The 19,368-nt window shown below is 41.1% G+C and overlaps 1 protein-coding gene across 7 annotated transcripts in view; it reads left to right on the top strand.

Moving 5' to 3' along the window:
* Positions 1-19,368, top strand: part of Bcas3 (BCAS3 microtubule associated cell migration factor) — a 485,118-nt gene that overhangs the window by 95,063 nt on the left and 370,687 nt on the right. For all 7 annotated transcript variants that reach the window (XM_042055034.1, XM_042055036.1, XM_042055035.1 and 4 more), the window contains exons 8-10: positions 2,914-3,021; positions 9,469-9,545; positions 18,298-18,374. In XM_042055034.1, coding sequence (XP_041910968.1) covers positions 2,914-3,021; positions 9,469-9,545; positions 18,298-18,374 — 262 coding nt within the window. The remainder of the gene's footprint in view (positions 1-2,913; positions 3,022-9,468; positions 9,546-18,297; positions 18,375-19,368) is intronic.

Raw genomic sequence — 19,368 nt, 5'->3', positions numbered from 1 at the left:
ATGAAAATTAGGAATTTCCCCATAAAATATTAATAACTTCCTTTGTGGATATGAGTCAGGTGTACAGCGAACAGATTTTTTAGATAAAAGTTTTCAACACACTTGCTTTGTAACTCATTATAAAATACCTCAATTGAGCTGAATTACACCCATTTATGTATTGAAGTCAGAAATTACAGACTTCATTTATTGTTTATTTTGATGAAGGTGTGTAAAAAGGACGTTGTTGCTTTGGCCGTATTCCGAGGTTTCTTACCCTCGTTTACTCAGTTTTTCTTTTTCTTTTTCCCACCTCAGTCTTTTACTCGCAGTGAACTCGGTTAAACCCTTTGGGTTCAAAATTTCTAGTAGGAATTTTCTGTTTTAAAGAATCCAGTTCAGCCGGGCGGTGGTGACGCACGCCTTAAATCCCAGCACTCGGGAGGCAGAGGCAGACGGAACTCTGGAGTTCGAGGCCAGCCTGGTCTACAAGAGCTAGTTCCAGGACAGGCTCTAGAAACTACAGGGAAACCCTGTCTCGAAAAAAACCAAAAAAAAAAAAAAAAAATCCAGTTCATCTGGGTGTGAGGTCACAGCTCTGTTTCAGTGGCAAACACATAAGTAGGTATGCCAGTCTGTCTGAGCTTTGGAGAACCCAAAAACAAGTGTAGGGCTTTCTTATGGCATTTTGGGACATGCAGACCCCGTGGGGTATGGGAAGCTTTCTCTTTGCTGCTGGAGCAAAATCAAGACTGTGTTCGTGTGTTCTGCACAGACAGACAAGGCTTTTCAAAAGAGAGACTGCTGAGCGTGCCTGGCAGCACATAGTCACATCATGAATGTGTGCATCAGTGAAAACTCTTATTTTAAAGGATTACTGCCTTGGACTAATGGTTAGGTGTTTTCCTCAATCTGTATATTGTTTATATATCTCACTGTAGTGAGGCTTCATGGCATTTTCCTCCTCCGTGAGGATTTTGGAAGTGCTGCCGCTGCCAGGAGCACATCACTGGAAATGACACTGTTTCCGCTTGCGTTAAGTTTCATTGGCTGCTAAATTGTCCTCTCATCAGCAGTATATCAGATTTATTTCCGGTGTAATGTTTGCATTTTGTTAACTTTAGAAATTAAATTTCAAGACTTTAGAAAGTTTTATCCCAGCTTCTGTTGCCCTGAGTGCATGCAGAGCAGTGTCTCCCCGTGTCATAGCACAGCCTTTCGCCAGGACTCGTGTGCCCCGTCCACTCTGTACTCGTGTCCCTGTGGTGCGGTTCCCCGGCCTTCACTCAGCAGTTTATTTTTACACCGAGAGGGGCCATTACATTGTGAGGTTTTTACTTTTTTTTTTTAACTTTAAAAACTAGTGTGTTTGTTTTTAAATTTTAATTGTATTTGTGTATTTGTGTGTGCATAATTAGTGTTTGGGTTTCTTGGGGCATAGGGTATATGTAGGTGGAAGTCAGAGACAACTTGAGAGGTGGTTTTCTTCTTCCACTTTCTGAATCCCAGGGACGGAGCTCAGGTGCCCTTTGCTTGCCCGGCTTGTGTTTCCCTCGCTGAACGTTTGTGTTCGGGGTGGTGGATGCTGTAGAATGTGGGTGAAGGTCAGAGGACAGCTTGAGATGCAGGTATTTCCCAGTTTTTCCTGCTTCAGAACAGGCTGCAGACAGTCTAGACAGAATAGCTGGCTGGTACCTTTTTAGACATAATGGGACTTTCCCAGTTAATTTTAAAATACAGCAAAGACTATCAAAATTTAATTGCATTATACTTTTGATAACAATAAACTTGCCAGAAAACTATATGTTCGTGTGCATTAAGTGTCTTTTCATTTCTGAAACACTGGCCTGGAATTCCTTATATATGTTAGAGTGAGCTTGGGCTACAGATATGCACTGCCACACCTGACTTCTGTTGTGCAGGTTTTATTTATTATTATTATTATTATTATTATTATTATTATTATTATTATTATTTTTGCATTGTGAAATGAATCTTTGAAGACTTCTGTGTGTGTGTTTAATCTCATTTTTTCATTTTACTTAATATATAAAGCTTTGATGATAAATATATGTATCCCTGTGTCTAGTGACCTTGATAATCCTTGTATCAACCACAGCAGTCTCTAGTGCCCAGTTACATTATGTGTTTCCTCTTCACATTGTTGAGCTTGATATACACACAACCAGGTTTTAAATAAAGGAAGCTTCCTTTCCCATAACTGTTTTCATTTATGCATAGACCCAACCTGCCTTGAAAACTGATGTTTTCACTTTCTGCTCAATGTTACCATCACATTTCCAGTAGCTGACATATATATGCATTATCTAATTTTATTTGTTCATTTGGAGGTCGCTTTAATCTTGAACTCAGGCCCCCTGAAAGGGCAGTTGATGGTCTTAACTGCTGAGCCCTCCCTTCAGGCCCTCATTTCAATCCTTTAGTAAGATTAAAGAAATATTTCTTACAATGAACATGTTACTAATCTGTTTACAAAAACACAATCTTCTCCATACTATTGATTCTACCCCATTCTCTGGCCTCGAACTCACAGAGATCTGCCTCCTGAGTGCCAGGATTAAAGGAGTATGCCATCTGCCCGGGCCTGATCCTACATTTTTAAAAAAATGATTAGCCTGGGATGGTAAATTTTTAATTTCTTTTTGTTTTGTTATTGTTGTTTGTTTGTTTGTTTTTTCCTTTTCCAAGACAGAGTTTTTCTGTGTAACTTTGAAGCTTGTCCTGGAACTCATTCTGTAGACCAGGCTGCCCTCCATCCAACTCACTGAGATCCCCGTCTCTGCCTCCCGAGTGCTGGGATTAAAGGCAGGTGCCACCACTGCCCGGCTTGAATGAATTTCTTAATGCCATGTGCTTAGAAAATGTTTGGTGTGCTGTCTTTTCTCCTTTCTTAAAGTAATGTTTGTCTTTTAGTACAACACCACCGTACTGCTGTGTGGACCTGTATTCACTTCGTACTGGAGAAATGGTGAAGTCCATTCAGTTCAAAACACCCATTTACGATCTTCATTGCAATAAGCGGTAAGTAGTTTTCATATATTTATTTTCTACCAATTTTGTGATTTCAAGTCATTGAAGAAAGCTTGAATTTCTTTCCAGTGTAACAGTTAAGATTTCACATTGAATATTTTCCAACCTCCTGACCTAACCATGAGTTTTCAGTGTGGCGGGATATGAATGGAATTTGCATAACAAAATGGAGGAGCACAGGCAGTGTCTATGAGAATACAGGAAAGTCAAGTATTGGAACGGTGTTTGTCTCTTCAGTGCTGAGCGTCAAACCTGGCTGGTTGCATATGTTGCTTGGCAAGCATCTGACCATTAAACTTAAAGCAGAGCCCTTGAGTGTTATTCTGGAATAATACTTTGTTGCAGGTCCTTACTTGGCTGCTCCCACCCTCTAATTTTACTTTGTTTTGATGCAGAGTCTTGACTTTTCACAACAGAGTTAAAAACAGGAATTAATTAGATCCATTTTCCTTCTTTAAAATTGCAGGAAGAAATTTAAAGGTAGATTAAGCTACCTGAATTCTAATAATAATGACATATTAACCACAGGCTCTTAGAGAAGAAAGAATCTTGGGAATTCAGTCTGGAAATCTGAATTTTTAGGATGAGAAAATATCCTGATGGAGTCTTAGGTATAAGGTTTAAATCTGCCCCAAGAGCAAACGCATGAGGCATGAGGCAGGCTAGTGGCTCTGTGAGCAGAAGAAGCTTCTGCTGTTGGAGCATCAGGACGTAATTCAAACCCCAGACCCACGGGAAGTGTTGGGGGTGTCTGTGACCCCAGAACTCCTAACGCAAGGGGGGGAGGCAGAGCCAGAAGATCCCAGAAACTCGGGGCAGCTAGCCTGGCAAACATGGTGCCTCTAATGAGGTGGGATATGAGGAAGGACATCTGAGATTGTCCTCTGATCTCCAAACACAACCTCACACATGTTGTGACGTGTGCCTGCCAACCCACAGCCACACACACACACACACACACACACACACACACACACACACACACACACTTAATTTAAAAGGGCAGTTCATGAGACATGTGAAATTATTCTTTTGTATGTGAGAGGCCATAAATTCAATTCTCAGCACTGAAAACAAAAGGACTCTGTACTAGTGGGTATGTCCAAATTCAAGAACCAAACCCTGCAAGTTGTAAGAAGCAGAGGAAATTACTTGGTGAACCAGTGCCTGCCCATATACTCCGTCCACACACTTCATAGAAGACTGTGTGTGCAATGGTTTGCATCCAGTTGATAATATAGTTTACCCAGAGCGCTGCCCATCCTGTCCCAAATACTTAGTAAAGAGCAACATCAGCACATTCCAAATAGAGATGGCCAGATTACACTTCCTTTATATTATAAACTCATAGAAATTCACATAAAGCAGCCTTTTTTTGGTTGAGTATTCTGAGCTTAAGTTAGAGAGGAAATCAAAATATTGTATATCGTTTAAAAATTAATACCAAAATGTGTGTGTAGTCAAGAAAAGTCATAGAAAATCTCCTGGTCACATCAAGATGCACACAATCGGCTGTATCTGAGCCTGCCTTTCTTCAGAAAGCACACAGGTCTCTAATAGCAGTGCCCAAATGGCCACAGCTGTAGCACATAAGGATTCAGTAGCGAGTCCTCTAACTGCACGTGGCAAATTTGAGGTCGGCAGCAAGTTTTCAGGAGCTCTTCTAAGAAGTGATTGGCAGTTATATGGCGGGGAATGGAAGTGGTGCTGAGACTTGATTGGTATAGGGTAGATTGCAGTAACCTGGGTTCAGAGTTTACCCGGAGAGGACGCACAAGTGATTATGGAATGAAAGAATCAGCAGAGGCTGGGGGTCCGTGTAGGAACAGATGTTAGTGCAGCAAAGGGTGGGTGGGAGAAAAGCCACACGGAAACGTGTGGCAGCAGTGACTCAGAGGATCTCCTGCACCTCTCAGGTCGCCCTGGGCTGGTTCCTCTGAGGGCTCTTGACCTGTTGAGGGTGGGCTAGATACCTCAGCCGTCAGACTTGCTGTAGAGCGTTGCTGTACACAGGGGGTTCATTCAGGGGTTCTCTGAGTGTCCTGTCATCTCCACCTGATTTTACTGATGCAACCCCAGTCTGGTGCTCTTAAGGCATGGGAGAGGAAGTGTAGACACTGTTTTTCTGTGAAGTTATTTCAGTAATTGGATAATTTAAACAAAGCCACTATCAGTGAGGAAGGGAGCAGAGACCCCACGTGCCTATCCTGTTAGTTAATATAGGTGAAGCTCAACCACCTATAGTACAGTTTTCAAATGCACTGAAGGGTTAACCTTGTTGATACTGGTAGATAGATAATTGGAAGCACCAAGCACGCCTTCATGGCTGCACTAAAGAAAGTCTCTGTGGACAAGAAAAGTCTCTGATACTGGTCAGTAAAAATATGCAGTTTGCCGGACATGGTGGCACATCCATGTAATCCAGAACTTGAGAGATGGAGGCAGGAGGATTAGGAGTCCAAGGACTTCCTCAGCTAAGTAGCCTGCTTAAGACTAGACTGTCATACATGACCCAATCACATAAAACAAAAAGGGGGCAAGAAATTATGCTGTTTGAAAAAGAAATATCCAAAAGGTTACTGAAGCCCCAGTATAAGGGGAAGAATATCAGAAATTTAGATTTATCTTACCAGTTTCATGAACGGCATGTTTTCAGGCATGGCCCTAACAGGGTAAAAGCTGAAGCCACCAAGGAGCTCTTGGTTGAAGGGATCTACAGGAACAGCGTGTTGTAGGTGCTGGGAAGTGGTGGGCTGTGTACTGGAGCGGTGCGTCTCTGCATCCCCACCGTCGCTGTCGAATTTCATTTCACTTTTGATTCTTTTTTTTTTTTTTTTCTTTTTTGAGACAAGGTTTCACTCTGTAGCCCAAGCTAGCCTTGAACTTTTGCCAGACTGCAGGCTTTTGCTCCCTCGCCTGGCTTCCCCTCTGGAGAGTGAGCTGGTTTCCTCTTTCATTGTACCTGCACTTATACGTGTTTGGGGGATTCCTTGGGTTCCATAAACTCCCGTCGTCTTCACCATTACCCTTAGTACTCATGTTCTGTTCTTGGGATCAAACACATGGCCACCAGATGCCAGGCCCTTAGGGTTCAGCCCAAACCTCAGGTTACCCCTGAGCTCAATGTGTAGACCTGGCAAGGCTTGAATACCCTATGTCTGCCTCCTGATTACCTGGGATTAGAAGTCTGGCTCGTGTTCCTAGCTGCCGCCCACATCTTTGCATCCTGATTGTATACCTACTTCTTCACCTGAGATTCTGATCGCAGGAGCTCCTCTTTGTCCTGCACTGAACACTCTGCTGCCTGTTCTAGTTAACGTCAGTTCCCATGGTGTGATGACTCAGGTCTGTTTTCACACCCGTCTCACCGAGTCAGTCTTCAGAAATCGATTGTTTGTCATGTGTTTGTTTTGCACACCTCTTCTTTCTATTTATTGCATATAGACTTGATTATTTTCACCGTACCCGCTTGCCCTCGGTTCTAACCCTTTGTCTTTATCTCTACTGTTTGAATGTCTGCATCCCACCAGGTAGACCTACTTTTGTTATAGTGCCTCCTTTCTTTTCTAAATTCTCCAGTAACTTCCTGCCTATGACCAAAGGCAAAATGTGTCGCATCCTTATGTGCTCCCTCCTCACCTGACCTTATCTCCTAAGAGTTTTCTTGCTTGCCACGTGTAAGGTTTCTTGGAGATCTGAAACTTCTCTTACCCTGAGCTGTTTTTTGTTTTGTTTTGTTTTGTTTTTCGAGACAGGGTTTCTCTGTAGTTTTGGAGCCTATCCTGGAACTAGCTCTTGTAGACCAGGCTGGTCTCAAACTCACTGAGATCCGCCTGCCTCTGCCTCCCGAGTGCTGGGAATGAAGGTATGCCCCACCCTGCCTGGTGGTGCTGGTGTGAGTGTAGCTAGCCTTTGGTTGACTCTTGTTCACTAGGTTGTTTTACCGGTTGCAGTCGTCTGTAGCATTAGTATTTGCTCTGTGTGATGACTGGGTGTCAGGTGACTGATGAGGTGAGAAAGGTGTGAATCCCTTCCTGTTCTGTCATCATTCTTGCCATTTTTATTTTCACCTGTAGATTTTCTTTTATTGTTTTTGTTGGTAGAATGTATGACTCAAGTTGGTGTTTCATTTGTGTTTTTACACAGGGTCTTACTATGGAGTACAGGCCCTGTTCAGACTCCCCTGACACCCTTCAAACTGTTGGGATTTCAGGCTTCCCTTCCCCTACTTCTGTTTTTCATATGTGTATCGTGTGTGCTTGTGTGTATGTGTATGTGCGTGCGTGCGTGCGTGCGTGCGTGCGTGCGTGTGTGTGTGTGTGTGTGTGTGTGTGTATGTGTTCAGGTGCCCATGAACATAAGCACCCCAGGATGCCTACAGTTGATATTAGGAATCATCCACCAGCATTTTTGCACACTGTTAGTTGAGGCAGGGTCAAGCCTAGAGCTCCGACCTGGCTAGTCTCAGTAGCAAGCTCCCTCTAGTGATCTTGTCTTCCCCTCTGAAGCTGGAGCTACTGAAAGGCCTTGATGTTCATGTGAGTTTTGGGGATCCAAACTCAGGCCCTTGTGCTTCTGCAGCGAGTTCTCTAAATGCCAAGCTCAAAGCCTCCCATCCCCGCCTACTTTTTATTTATTTTTTAAATGTCAGTGCCCATTTGCTTATTTTGAGTTTCTGTTATTGCTTATGTTTATGTTTTTTTACTCTGTGGCTATTTTATGTTATTTTTTTGTGACTAGTATTCTGTTAGTGTTTTTTTTTTCGTTACTGTCTGTGTTCTGTATTTTATTAAGGTACTCTTAAAAGAATTCTTATAATTATTTCTGTTATATATGTTGGCTTATGTATAATTTAACTTGATCATATTGTAGTTTCACTCTTGATTTTATAGTTTTTATTTAAAATATTACAAATGACCATTGTGCAGCTCAGCAGCGGTGTGGCTGATAGATTGGGCAGGCTCTGCCTTGTACCCAGCACAGAAATGATTTTCAAAAGTGAATTTCAGAGAGGGAAGTGAATACTCAATTCCTCAAAACCCCTTTGTAGACAGAATTCAGAACTCTTTATTTGGTTCTGGTAATCATGTATGTGTGTCTGTCTGTTTGTCTTTGTGTTTATTTTGTTGCTGATTTTCTTCATATAGAATGTTACTATATTTATAGTTTGTTATTGTCTCAAGCTGTCGATCCTCCTGTCTCAGTCTTCTGAGTGGCTGGGATCACATGCATGCTTCTCCATGCCTGGGGAGGCGTCTACAGACTCAACAAAGGCCGTATTTCCTTTTTGTGTGCTCCGCTATTTGATTTTTTAAATGGTGGATATTATGTGTAAGGGAGCAATAGAGATGTTTGTACTTCCTTTGCTGGGAGTGTGAGGAATAGAAGGATGGGAGACGGTTTGGGGCATCCTTATTGCTAGGATACAAATTAAATTTGCTGTTGAGTGTGATGTGTTTATGTCCTTGTGGGGAGACTGTCTCTGCCTCTAATGTGCAGAGTGCACACAGAGCAATCAACACATCATTTACTTAGTAACAGAAGAAAGTGTATCCAAGGATGGGCATTCTCAACAGACTGAATAATAATAGCAATAGCATAACAGAAGTAGTAATAGTATTTAGGGTCCTCTGCTTCAGCAGATGAAAGTTTTCTGCATTTTAAGACTTGTTTGCTGTAGCATGTGTTTTACATAATAAATCTTACTATTTTCCACACCATTTTTTAGCATGTGTTAGTTAGATTTACCTGTTAAAATTTCAAAAAAATTAAGTGAATTATCTAGTAATAAGAATGGTGTTTTATTGAAATAGTCATTAACTGTAGGATTTTTTATTGTAGAAGAAATAGTCAATTGTAATTCAGTATTTGGAATGTATTATAGTAATTTCACTTTAGAACATTAAAATCGTAGCTTAATTATACAATCTGTAAATTCTTAATTATTCCCCAGGTTATTTGTAAATTTTTTTTCTAAATTGTTTATCGAGATTGTTATTAATATTAATATATCAACTCTTTAGAAATGGCACATGCTGCGTGGCAATCTTCAGATTTTGTTGGGTGTGCTGAGAAATGCTGCAATCTTTTTAAGATAGATTACATAAAACCATTTATATTTAATTGTGACTTTAAATAGCATTGAACACCACATTTAGTAAGTGGCCCACTGACTAATATTGTCCATTCTTAGTGCTGTTTGTTTAATCAGAATATGAAAGTGAAGCTGTTCAGGGTCCAGTAACAGCTCTAAAATTTATCACTTGGTTTGTATGAAAGATTTCATTGTTTTTATTCTCAGATTTTTGGAGTCAGATATTTTTACTCTATGTATTAGAAATGTCTTATTTTAAAGAATGGTTTTAATTATTTATGATTCAACTCGTAGAATTTCTCATTCACTCACGTTTCCATTCTGGTTTTTCCCTCTGATTTTAGGATCCTCGTCGTAGTCCTGCAGGAGAAAATCGCTGCCTTTGATAGCTGTACTTTCACAAAAAAATTTTTTGTCACAAGTATGTACCAAATCATTTTACTTCCTGTCTGTGCGTTTGTGTTTCTGCTGCTGACTGGGTGCTGTCAGCAGTCCGTTTCAGCCATGGTCTCTGCCCGTGATTCTCATGGGTGCCATTACTTCGTAGCTTCTAATCTTAGAAGGAATTTTACCATGCCAAAGCACCTTTCTCATATTTTTGTATATAGCATAAGATTTCTTTACATCCTCATATTGAGCGCCTCTCCCTGTTTCCCGTAGCTGTTTCTGAGGCGGATCATTTAGCATGTCATCTGTACATACAGAGGTGATTTCCTTGTGCTCTATGAAAGAATTTAAACATGGAAGGCTGTTTACCCCTTCCTTTGCCTCCCCTCCCCCCCATGATTTTTACTGCTGTCAGGAGCTCAGCAATTTGCCCGGAATCTAGCTACAACCAGTGGTCAAACACAAATTCAGTGCTAGGTTTTGTTTGAACACCAGAGAAGTGAGCAGGGAGTTAATTAAGGAACTGGAATGTGCAGGCCTGGCCTGCCGAGTTGTGAAGGACAGAGACGGCCTGGAAATGCCAGCAGGGATCAGTGAGCTGTTCAAAATGCCCGTCATTCTGGGACACAGAATGAGTTTTAAATTTTATTTTTCCTGCAGCCCTATAAAATAATAGTCCCCCCCCCATTTGTTCTCTCTTTTTTTAGTTCACCAAAGAGTCTGATATATATACAGAAATAGCTTAGTGGGTTTCCATTTTGAAATGAAGAAATGAAATACGATATGGAGTACACAGATTTTTACTGAGTAGCTACTCCATATTGAGCCTCAGGTAGTAATTCATGTAGGTATTATTCCTTTCCTATAAGGGCAAGTTCTTTGTTATATCTGCATTAGGTGTTAGAGATAATTATCTGCACCCTACACTACACGTCATACAGTATGGTTCATGTTTCACCTGTTGTGGAGCGTGAAGAATTGTAAGTCTAGCCCATCCCTCCAAGCCCTTAACCCCTTTCTCTGAGTTGTTCCCCGTATGCTCAGTCCATCCTCTTGTTCATGCATCTGCAGTGGGAACAGGCAGGCAGCAGACACACCTGGAGTCCTGCGGGGCGCAGAGGAGTTAGACAGCGCAGTGGGACACCTCAGCCACAGCCGGGCCTTTCCTGTGGATTCGTCATTCCATTCAGCAGTTGTTTTTAGTTTTGTTGTTTTTAATTTTTTTTGTTATTTGATATTGATTACAAATAAGGTGTGAAGGCCTCTTCAGTACTAAGAATCTCTGTAGTGACCCCATTTTTTTTTGTTTTGATTTTTGAGACAGGGTTTCTCTGTGTAACCTTTTTTGGAACTAGCTCTGTAGACTAGGCTGGCCTCGAACTTAGAGAGATTCTCTTGCCTCTGGCTCCAGAGTGCTGGGATTAAAGGCGTGCGCCACCACAACCAGGCAATTTTTTTTGGTCTTTATTATGTACACAGTGTTCTGTCTGCATGTATGCTTGCACACCAGAAGAGAGCATCAGATCTCATTACATATGGTTGTGAGCCACAATATGGTTGCTGGGAATTGAACCCAGGACCTCTGGGACAGCAGCCGATGCTCTTAGCCTCTGAGCCTTCACTCCAGCCTTGTTGTAACCCCATTTAACTTTATTCTGGAGCATGTATTCCTTGGTAGTTACTTCTGTATCAATTTAATTGCACAGAACATTGAAATGGGGTGGTGGAGACAAACATCATTGGCTTTCTTTTAAAGTCTTAGTTATTTTAAAAATTTGTATGTATGTGTGAGGGTGCACTCAGATGCAGGAAGAGGTCTTCATGCCCTGGAACTGGAATTACAGGCACTTAACCTGGCATGAGTGGTGGGAACCAAAGCTGCTACCCCATAAGGAACATTAAATGGTGAACCATCTCTTCTGCCCCCCGCCCCATTGATTTTGTTTTTGTTTTTTCTGTTTTTTTTTTTTTTTTTTTTTTTTTTTTGAGACAAGGTTTCTCTCTGTCACCCTGGTTGTCTCTATGTAGCTCAGGCTGGCCTCAAACTCACAGCTGGCTCTGTCTCCTGAGGGCTGGAATTAAAGGTGTATGCTACCATTGCCCTGCTCCCCCCATTGTCTTTAAAAATTATTTTTTACTACTGTTTGTATCTTTTCGATACATAGGGTGTGGCACATGCATGCTGGTCGGAGCACAGCTTTCATCAGATGCTTCTCTTCCTCCACCTTTCCGTGTGCTTTAGGGCTTATACTAGGGTCTGCAGGCTTGTATCGCAAGCACTTTATTATGAGCCATCTTTGTGATCCATTATCTGATGGGTGGAGTGTATGTAAATGGAAATTATGTTTGGAAATTTGCATATTAAAGGATTCTTATCAGTAGTTAATATTTTTCTCATAAGTAGTAAATGGCATTAAAGTACATAGAGGCTTCCAATTATTTTATAACATTGGTATTACAATTGAAAATTCACAATTTTCATTATTTATGAAAAATACAAATTATTATCCTTTGCTAGTTAGTAACATTTTTGATGTACTGATGAAGCTAGAGTTGGTGGCTTGCACATGAGACTTCAGAGAAATTTCTTTTTCCTTGCTCTATCCCCTTCCCTCTTGGCCCTTCCCTTCCCTTTTCCTTCTGTCTTGCCCTGGCTCTTCGTTTTCAACAGTCTTTCTCATTTTAACCCCATGAAGGTGTTAAAGTTGCCATCCTTCTGCCTCAGCCTCTGAGTGCTAGGGTAATATTACGGGGGGCGGGGATGGTGTCTCTCTATCATTCCCCATTCTCTCCCCCCACCGGCCCATGATCATGTCTCTCTATGGAGCATAGTTACTGTGTATTCCTAAATACTTAACCTTGAGTTTCTAGACCCACCGAATAGTTGAAGCCACTGTCCTCCATTGTTAGTGTCTCTTTTCCTTTGTGAATTGTTCACGAGAGGAGGAACAGTAGTTCAAGTGTCACCAGTGTTTCTACCTTTTTTAGTGTTATCCAAACTTCTCACTAAGCCTTCATTGTCTTGTAGCCTGTCACAAGGGGGTTCTCACATGCTCTCATAGACTGGGGATGCCTCAAAGCCTCTAGTGGTAGAGATTTGCATAATACACAAAATATAATTGTGTGTTTCAATTCATGATTGACAGCTATGTAGAGGGATAAGACCGGAGGATTACAAGTTCAAGTCATATGTGGGCAACTGAGTGAGAAACTTTTACAATAAAAAGTAAAAAGAGGCTGTGTATACACACACACACACACACACACACACACACACACACACACACGTTCAGTCTGTGTGAGGCTCTGACTCAATACCCACCATTGAAAAACAAGTAAAAAAAATCCAAACCCCCAATTAACCAATCAACCAACCAAAAAGCCAGTCAAGTGTTTAGAAAGCAACAACAAAAACCTGTGATTTCTTGCTTTTACTGTGATTAATGACTTTTATGATTTTTGCTCATGTGTTGTCGATGGTCATTAATAAATGCTTTCTTGTCCTACTGACAGGTCTCATTTCATACTCCACTCGGAAGTATTGTTCTCAGGAGTAGGTACTTGATTTGTTAACTCTAGGGATTGAGTTTGTGCAGGTGATTTGAAGTTGGGAAAATTGCTATTCATCAAGAATCGGAATCCTTGAATTACGGCCTTACTCAAGGGATTGAAGTAATGATCCAGGCCTAGTGGCTTCCACCTGAAATCCTAGCACTTTGAATGCCTAAACAAGATGGTTGCTGTGAATTTGAAGCCTGGTTTGCATAGTGTGTTCCAGAACAGCCTTAGCTCTACAGTGATACTCTATCTCAAACAAAGCGGGCATAACAAAACTTAAAACAGCACCAAGAAGAAACATTTCAAACCAAATTCGGTGTCAGCTGTCAAATTCTGCCACAGTATTTGACGTACTGTATCAATGTGTTAGTGACAGATTTTTTTCTTCAGTTTGCAACACCCAAATCCTTCAGCTAATTTCTTTAGCTGAACTCAACGTTGATAGAGATCTCACGTACTTTTCTGTCTTTGCATTTTTTGCAGAGGTTGACTGAGGAGTTGGAAGACTGACACTGTGATGTCTTTTGTGGCAGTTCACTTATCCATGTGGCATGTGCCTTGTCTTTGTTTAGTCACACCCAGTGGGGTTGTTAGAAAGTTTCATGTAGCCCAGGCTAGCCTCGTCCTGTAGCTCAGGATGTCATTGAACTCCTTATCTACATGCCTCCATCTCTGGAGGCCTCTAATGCCTGGTTTCTGTAGCACTGACTGAGTCTATAGTTGGCACGGGCTAAGCAAGCTCTTTACCAACTCAGCTGCATCCAGCCTGGTACCCAGTTCTGAAAGAAATAGGATCATGCCCTGTGTAGATCGCCACTTAATGAGGATGTCGTTTTGATCATGCAGACATTTAACTTCTGAGGTAGAATGGGAAGCTCTTGCATAATGCATTCCTAGCTGAAGGCCCCCTTATGTATGAATACAATGAAAGTATTGTAAAATGAGTAGAGTCTGCTTTGCCCATCAGAGCAGGCATCGTGGGGATTCGTGCCAAAGAGTGGATGGAGCAGGTAAAGGGAGCTGATAGAGGACTGTTAACAGAATGCACCCAATAGGACCAGAAAGGGGACACCTTTGTATTTGGATGTACAGAAAGTTGGTCTTGAGCAGCTGTCCGATGTGGAAATTCAAAACTCAGGTATGAGTAGGAAAACAAAAGACAAAGACTGATAGATGTCATTAGCAGTCATTTTAGGGATCCTTTGAAGTTGAAAGGCAGATACAGAATCTCCAGAGAGACCCGGGATTGATAAACAGGCTCTGTGCATCTGCCTGTGTTTCAGTTTGAGAAGGAAAGTTATTTGGTGCAATCCTAATGTTATTAGTGCTAGAATGTCTGTTCTTTGTTTATGTTAATGATGAACAACACATGGAACACATGGAAATGAGTTTAAAGTAGCTTTAAAATGCAAAGTTAAAATTTTGGGTAAGAACTGCCTTGCTTGCTTCATATTTTGGGAAAGCAATGCCTTGGTGTCTGTCCAGGCTGGCTTGGAATGACCACTCCCACATGTTTGTAATATGCAGCAGAAAGGATTGGAGTCGTATCATCTAAGTCAGTTTGGATGTTAAATTTACTGCCGTGACTTTGGGTTTTTCGCAAGGTAAAGAGGGCTGCTCTGGTGTCTCCTGGCGCTAGGCAGAAAAGTCTGCATGTGTGTTCATGTGCAGTGAACTAAACTGTGACTCTTTCCTGCATATGATTCCCACCTTTTGAAATTTTAGATACGTTGTGCTGAAATTCGTATGTTTCATATACATGCAAAGTGAACAAAATATAATGTGCAGATTTCCTCACCGCTCTTAGAACTTTCAAATTCATATTTAAAATAAGTGTGCGTTTTCTGGGTTGTGTTCAGATTTTCTTACTCTCGTCTAACCTGTGATCTTTGTGACTGGTGTCTAACAGAACATAGGGTAGCATCCTGCCCGGTTTGTAGCCTTCATTATTCCTCCACCTCTTGACCTCTGTATGCCGTCCGGCCTAATTCTCTCTGTCCCTCCTTTTGTCTGTCTATCCTTCCCTCCATCCCTCTTCCTCCTCCTCCTCCTCTTCTTCTTCCTCCTCCTCCTCCTTTCTTTTTTCTTCTTTCTTTTTTTGATTCTGGATTTTATATAGCCCAGGCTGACTTTGAAGTACTTACCGTCCTGCCTTGGTGTCCCAAGAATGGATTATAGACATGCATCACCATACATAGTGCTCAGGTCTTCTTTCTTTCTTAAGTAATGACCCTAAATTTTATGGCCATTAGACATGTGTATGTTAATTGGTTAACAGATAATACTTTATGTATCTTTCTGGAATGTGTGGTTGATGCTTTTATGAAACTGAATACACATTTTAGTTTTTATGTGGACGTATTTTCAGTTCTCATGGTTATAAACATTTGGTTGCAAGTTTTTGTAATTATATGTTTTTTCTTGATGCCTAGTAATACTGATTACTTTTCATGTATTTACCAGTGTATATCTTAGCTCATTTTTAAATTGAAAATATCTTAATATTAAGTGGTTAAAATTTTCTAAAATAGGTCACTTGTCACTTATGGGTTACAAAGATATTCCTCCATTCTGCTGGTTGCCTTTTTACTTTTCTTAAATTTTGTGTTATGAATGTTTTGTCTTCATGTGTGTATTGTTTCCCATATCTACCTCCTGTACCCAGGTGCCAGAGCGGAGCATTGAATCTCTGTAACTGGAGTCTATAGGTGGATGTAAGCTGCCACGTGGGTCCTGAGTGTTGAGCCCAGGTCCTCTGTAAGACCAGCAGATGCTCTTAACCACCAAATCATCTCTCCAGCTTTTCTTTTCATTTTGATGATGTCCTTCTGAAAACTTCTTTTCAGCTAAAACTATGCATTATCAGTGTAAGAAACTGTTTTACCAGCTCCGAGGCCCTGAAGAGCCCCTAATCTACTTTACGGGTTTTTGTTGTTGTTTGTTTTGTTTTTTTTTTCAAGACCAGGTTTCTATGTGTAGCTCTGACCACCCTAGAACTCACTCTGTAGACTAGGCTGCCCTTGAACTCACAGATCCATCCGCCTCTGTCTTTTAGTGTTGGGATTAAAGGTGTGTGCTACCTTGCCTGGCTTCATGATTCTTTTAAGTATTGTCCATTCTGAACTAACTAAAATGGTTTTTAGATTCATTTATTTTACTATTTTTATGTTTATGTGTGTTTTTCCTCAATGCTCTTGAAGTTCAGAAGAGGGCTTTAGATCCTCTGTAACTGGAGTTGCAGAGTGTTGAGGTCCGCCATGTGGATACAGGGAATTGAGCCTTCATCTTCTACCCTGCCAACTCTCTAGTACTTTTTGTATGTGGTGTGACGCCAGAGTCCAGCATCATTTAGTCACAGGTAGCATCTTTCACTATGGGCTCGCCTGGGTCCCTTTGTTTAAGGTCAGCTGACTGAGGCCATTAGTGGTGTGGCTAACCTCTAGCCTCTGGCACAGTACATGGGAGGAAGAGGCTGGTCTGATCTTCATAGCCACAGGACTGAGAGTCGTGAAGTCTTAGTTTCCTAATGTGCTCAGGTTTGTCTGTGGTAGGAACAACCTACTGGCCTGCTGTCAGGCAGAGGTGCAGAACCTTCCTGTTCCTTTAAAATTCTTTACCCATACAAGGAGCTAGGCCAGGCTGACCTCACCCTCACTGCAGCCCTGCCCTCAGCCTCCTGAGTCCTCAGATTAACTGTTAGCCTCCGAACCAAATGCAATGGTATAGGAGTTGCTGGGAGCGCTTAGATTCTATCTTCATGGAAATTTGAAAGCCTGAGTTCTGTTAAGGCCCAGTTACCTCTGCTCACATTGTCTAGTGGCTGGTAACCATCCCCTACACCCTTCACTTGTTTTTAGAGTTTACCTGGAGATCAGTTAATAATACTAATACAGTTGGGATGCTACTGGGTGGCTGACACAATCTTTTAATTCCTGAGGTCAATCTTTTAATTCCTGAGGTCTACTTGAGTTCCTAAGAACCTCGAACCAGTAAGTAATTTGTCTTTCTGAGGTTGCATTCCCACATGGGAAGAAGATAGAGACTATTATCTAGTATCATTCAGACTAGTTATAGGAGCTGATTTGAAGTTAGGGTGTTTAGACTTTTGATTTATTTATTTATTTTGAGATAGTAGTTCTGACTGGTCTCGAGACCACTTTTGGCATGTCCTGTAAGTCCTGCCTCCACCTCCCTTTTTGACCTTTAATGACAGTTCTGGAGATTAGCTACCTCAAATGTCTCATTTTAATAGGAGCAATTTCAAATATATAAGTGCTGCACAGTGCATGGGGAGAATTGATGTGCTGTCCTTGTTCATGTATGCCAGCATACATGTTCTTGTGTTGTCCTTGTTCATGTACGCCAGCATACATGTGTCTTGAGCAATGACAGCCAGACCACCGTTCCCTAGAGATTCAACAGTAAAGTGAAGGGAACCATATTTAACCCTGTGTACCCCTAATTAAGAGTATATAAAGTGATAAACAATAAATACATCGTAGAACCATTTACTGCTAGTCATAGCTGGCACTGGGACCAATAAGAATGAAATGGAGTGCTAATCCAAGCATCTCGCGCTATCTAGTCTTCCAGAATCTCTCTGTTCTCTATGTTTATTGGCCACATTACTTTGTGTTTCTTCTCATTGCTGTCGTTGCATCATTGTCTTACTCATGTGTTTCTGTGTGTTTTTAATTGATCTCTTAACCTTAACGTCTTGCACTTAGTATATGCTTTCTATCCTCTCCAAAAATTCTTTTTCAATTCATGAACGTCAACCTTTAAGTCATTTCCTTCTACCTTCACATGGTTTTCAGGGATAACAGTATAAATGCTTTTTAGTAAAAAGTGGTTTCCAGATCTTTCTGTGGAGCAGAGCTCATACATCAGGAAGGTAAACAGAAAAAAAAAGGTCATTTAAGTATTGAAATAATGAATACTGGACCGGGCATGGTGGCGCACACCTTGATCCCAGCACTCGGGGCAGAGGCAGGCGGGTCTCTGTGAGTGTGAGGTCAGCCCGGTTTGCATAGTGAGTTCCAATACAGCCAGGAGTATATAAAAAGATCTTGTCTCAACCTAATCCTAACACTGAACACTATTAGTTGAATTTTATGAGGTTTTGAAAAAAATTAAATGTTTGATTTTTTTGTTTTTCTTTTATTAAGAGATAATGCATTAATGAAAAAGTTACTAAATTTCTTAATAATGCTCTTTGGAACTTGCAGGCTGTTATCCTTGTCCTGGGCCAAACATGAATCCCATTGCTCTTGGGAGCCGCTGGCTTGCTTATGCAGAAAACAAGGTAAGGCACGGTCCAGACTTAGGTTAGTTATAACGGAGCAGGTGTGGAAGGACTGTCCCTGCTCTGTATTGATGCTCTGTTGTGAATACCACTAGTGAGTGTTTTGCAAGATTTTACCTGTACATCCACTAATCTGACTCTTTAGGATTCGTGGCTGAGTCTGGCGAGTCATACCTCTGATTCTAGCACTTGGGAGGCAATGATTGAGGATAATCTCAAGGTCTAGGCTAACTTGTGGTGCCCAGTCCAGCCATACATAGTGAGCCCTTACCTCAGAGGAAAAAGCTCACATTTTTCCTTTGTGTTATTGTAACAGAATGTCTTAAGCTCAGGCTGGATTTATGTCCCTGTCCTCTTGCATCCACCCAAGTGCTGTCACTATCCGATATCTGTCCTTAAACAACGGCTTTGTAGATTCTTGGTGTTCTAGCCTGGCTTCTGCATAGAGCTGCTCACCTAGAGATTGTTTAATTTTGATATAAAGCACTGCAGTTCACTGTCACATGGTACTCTCTAAAAGACAACAATTTGCAGGAATGATCTTGAAACCCATCTCTTGCATAGATTGGAGTCACGGGGCATGGGACAATTTTACTGGCCTTATATAGTCAGCAACTGAGCCCTATTGTGCAGCTCTTTGCTGTAATGATTATAGCACACTTGGCCTCATTGGATATGGATCTATATCAGTTATTAACTTGGTTTACCAAAATTGCCATAGTATGTAAAAGTTGCTATATATGTCTTTATATCTAAGCATTTTATTTATATACAGTTCAGTGTAAAACATAAATTTTGATTTTATGCAAGAAGTTAGAAATTCTTTTCATGTCATTTAGAACTCTGCCTGTAAATATAGAATAAAACATAAAAAGTATTGTTGGCTTTGAGGATTAGCATTTTTGTTTCATTTTTCTTGGTTACATGGTTATTGTATCTTGAGAATATTATGAAATTGTTCAAAATAGTTCTTGACAAAATCAGGATGTGGTAT

This window comes from Arvicola amphibius, chromosome 4 (assembly GCF_903992535.2).
Source record: "Arvicola amphibius chromosome 4, mArvAmp1.2, whole genome shotgun sequence".
Lineage (NCBI taxonomy): Eukaryota > Metazoa > Chordata > Mammalia > Rodentia > Cricetidae > Arvicola > Arvicola amphibius.
The sequence above is the reverse complement of the archived record's forward strand: the minus strand, read 5'-3'. Positions and strand labels throughout refer to the sequence as shown.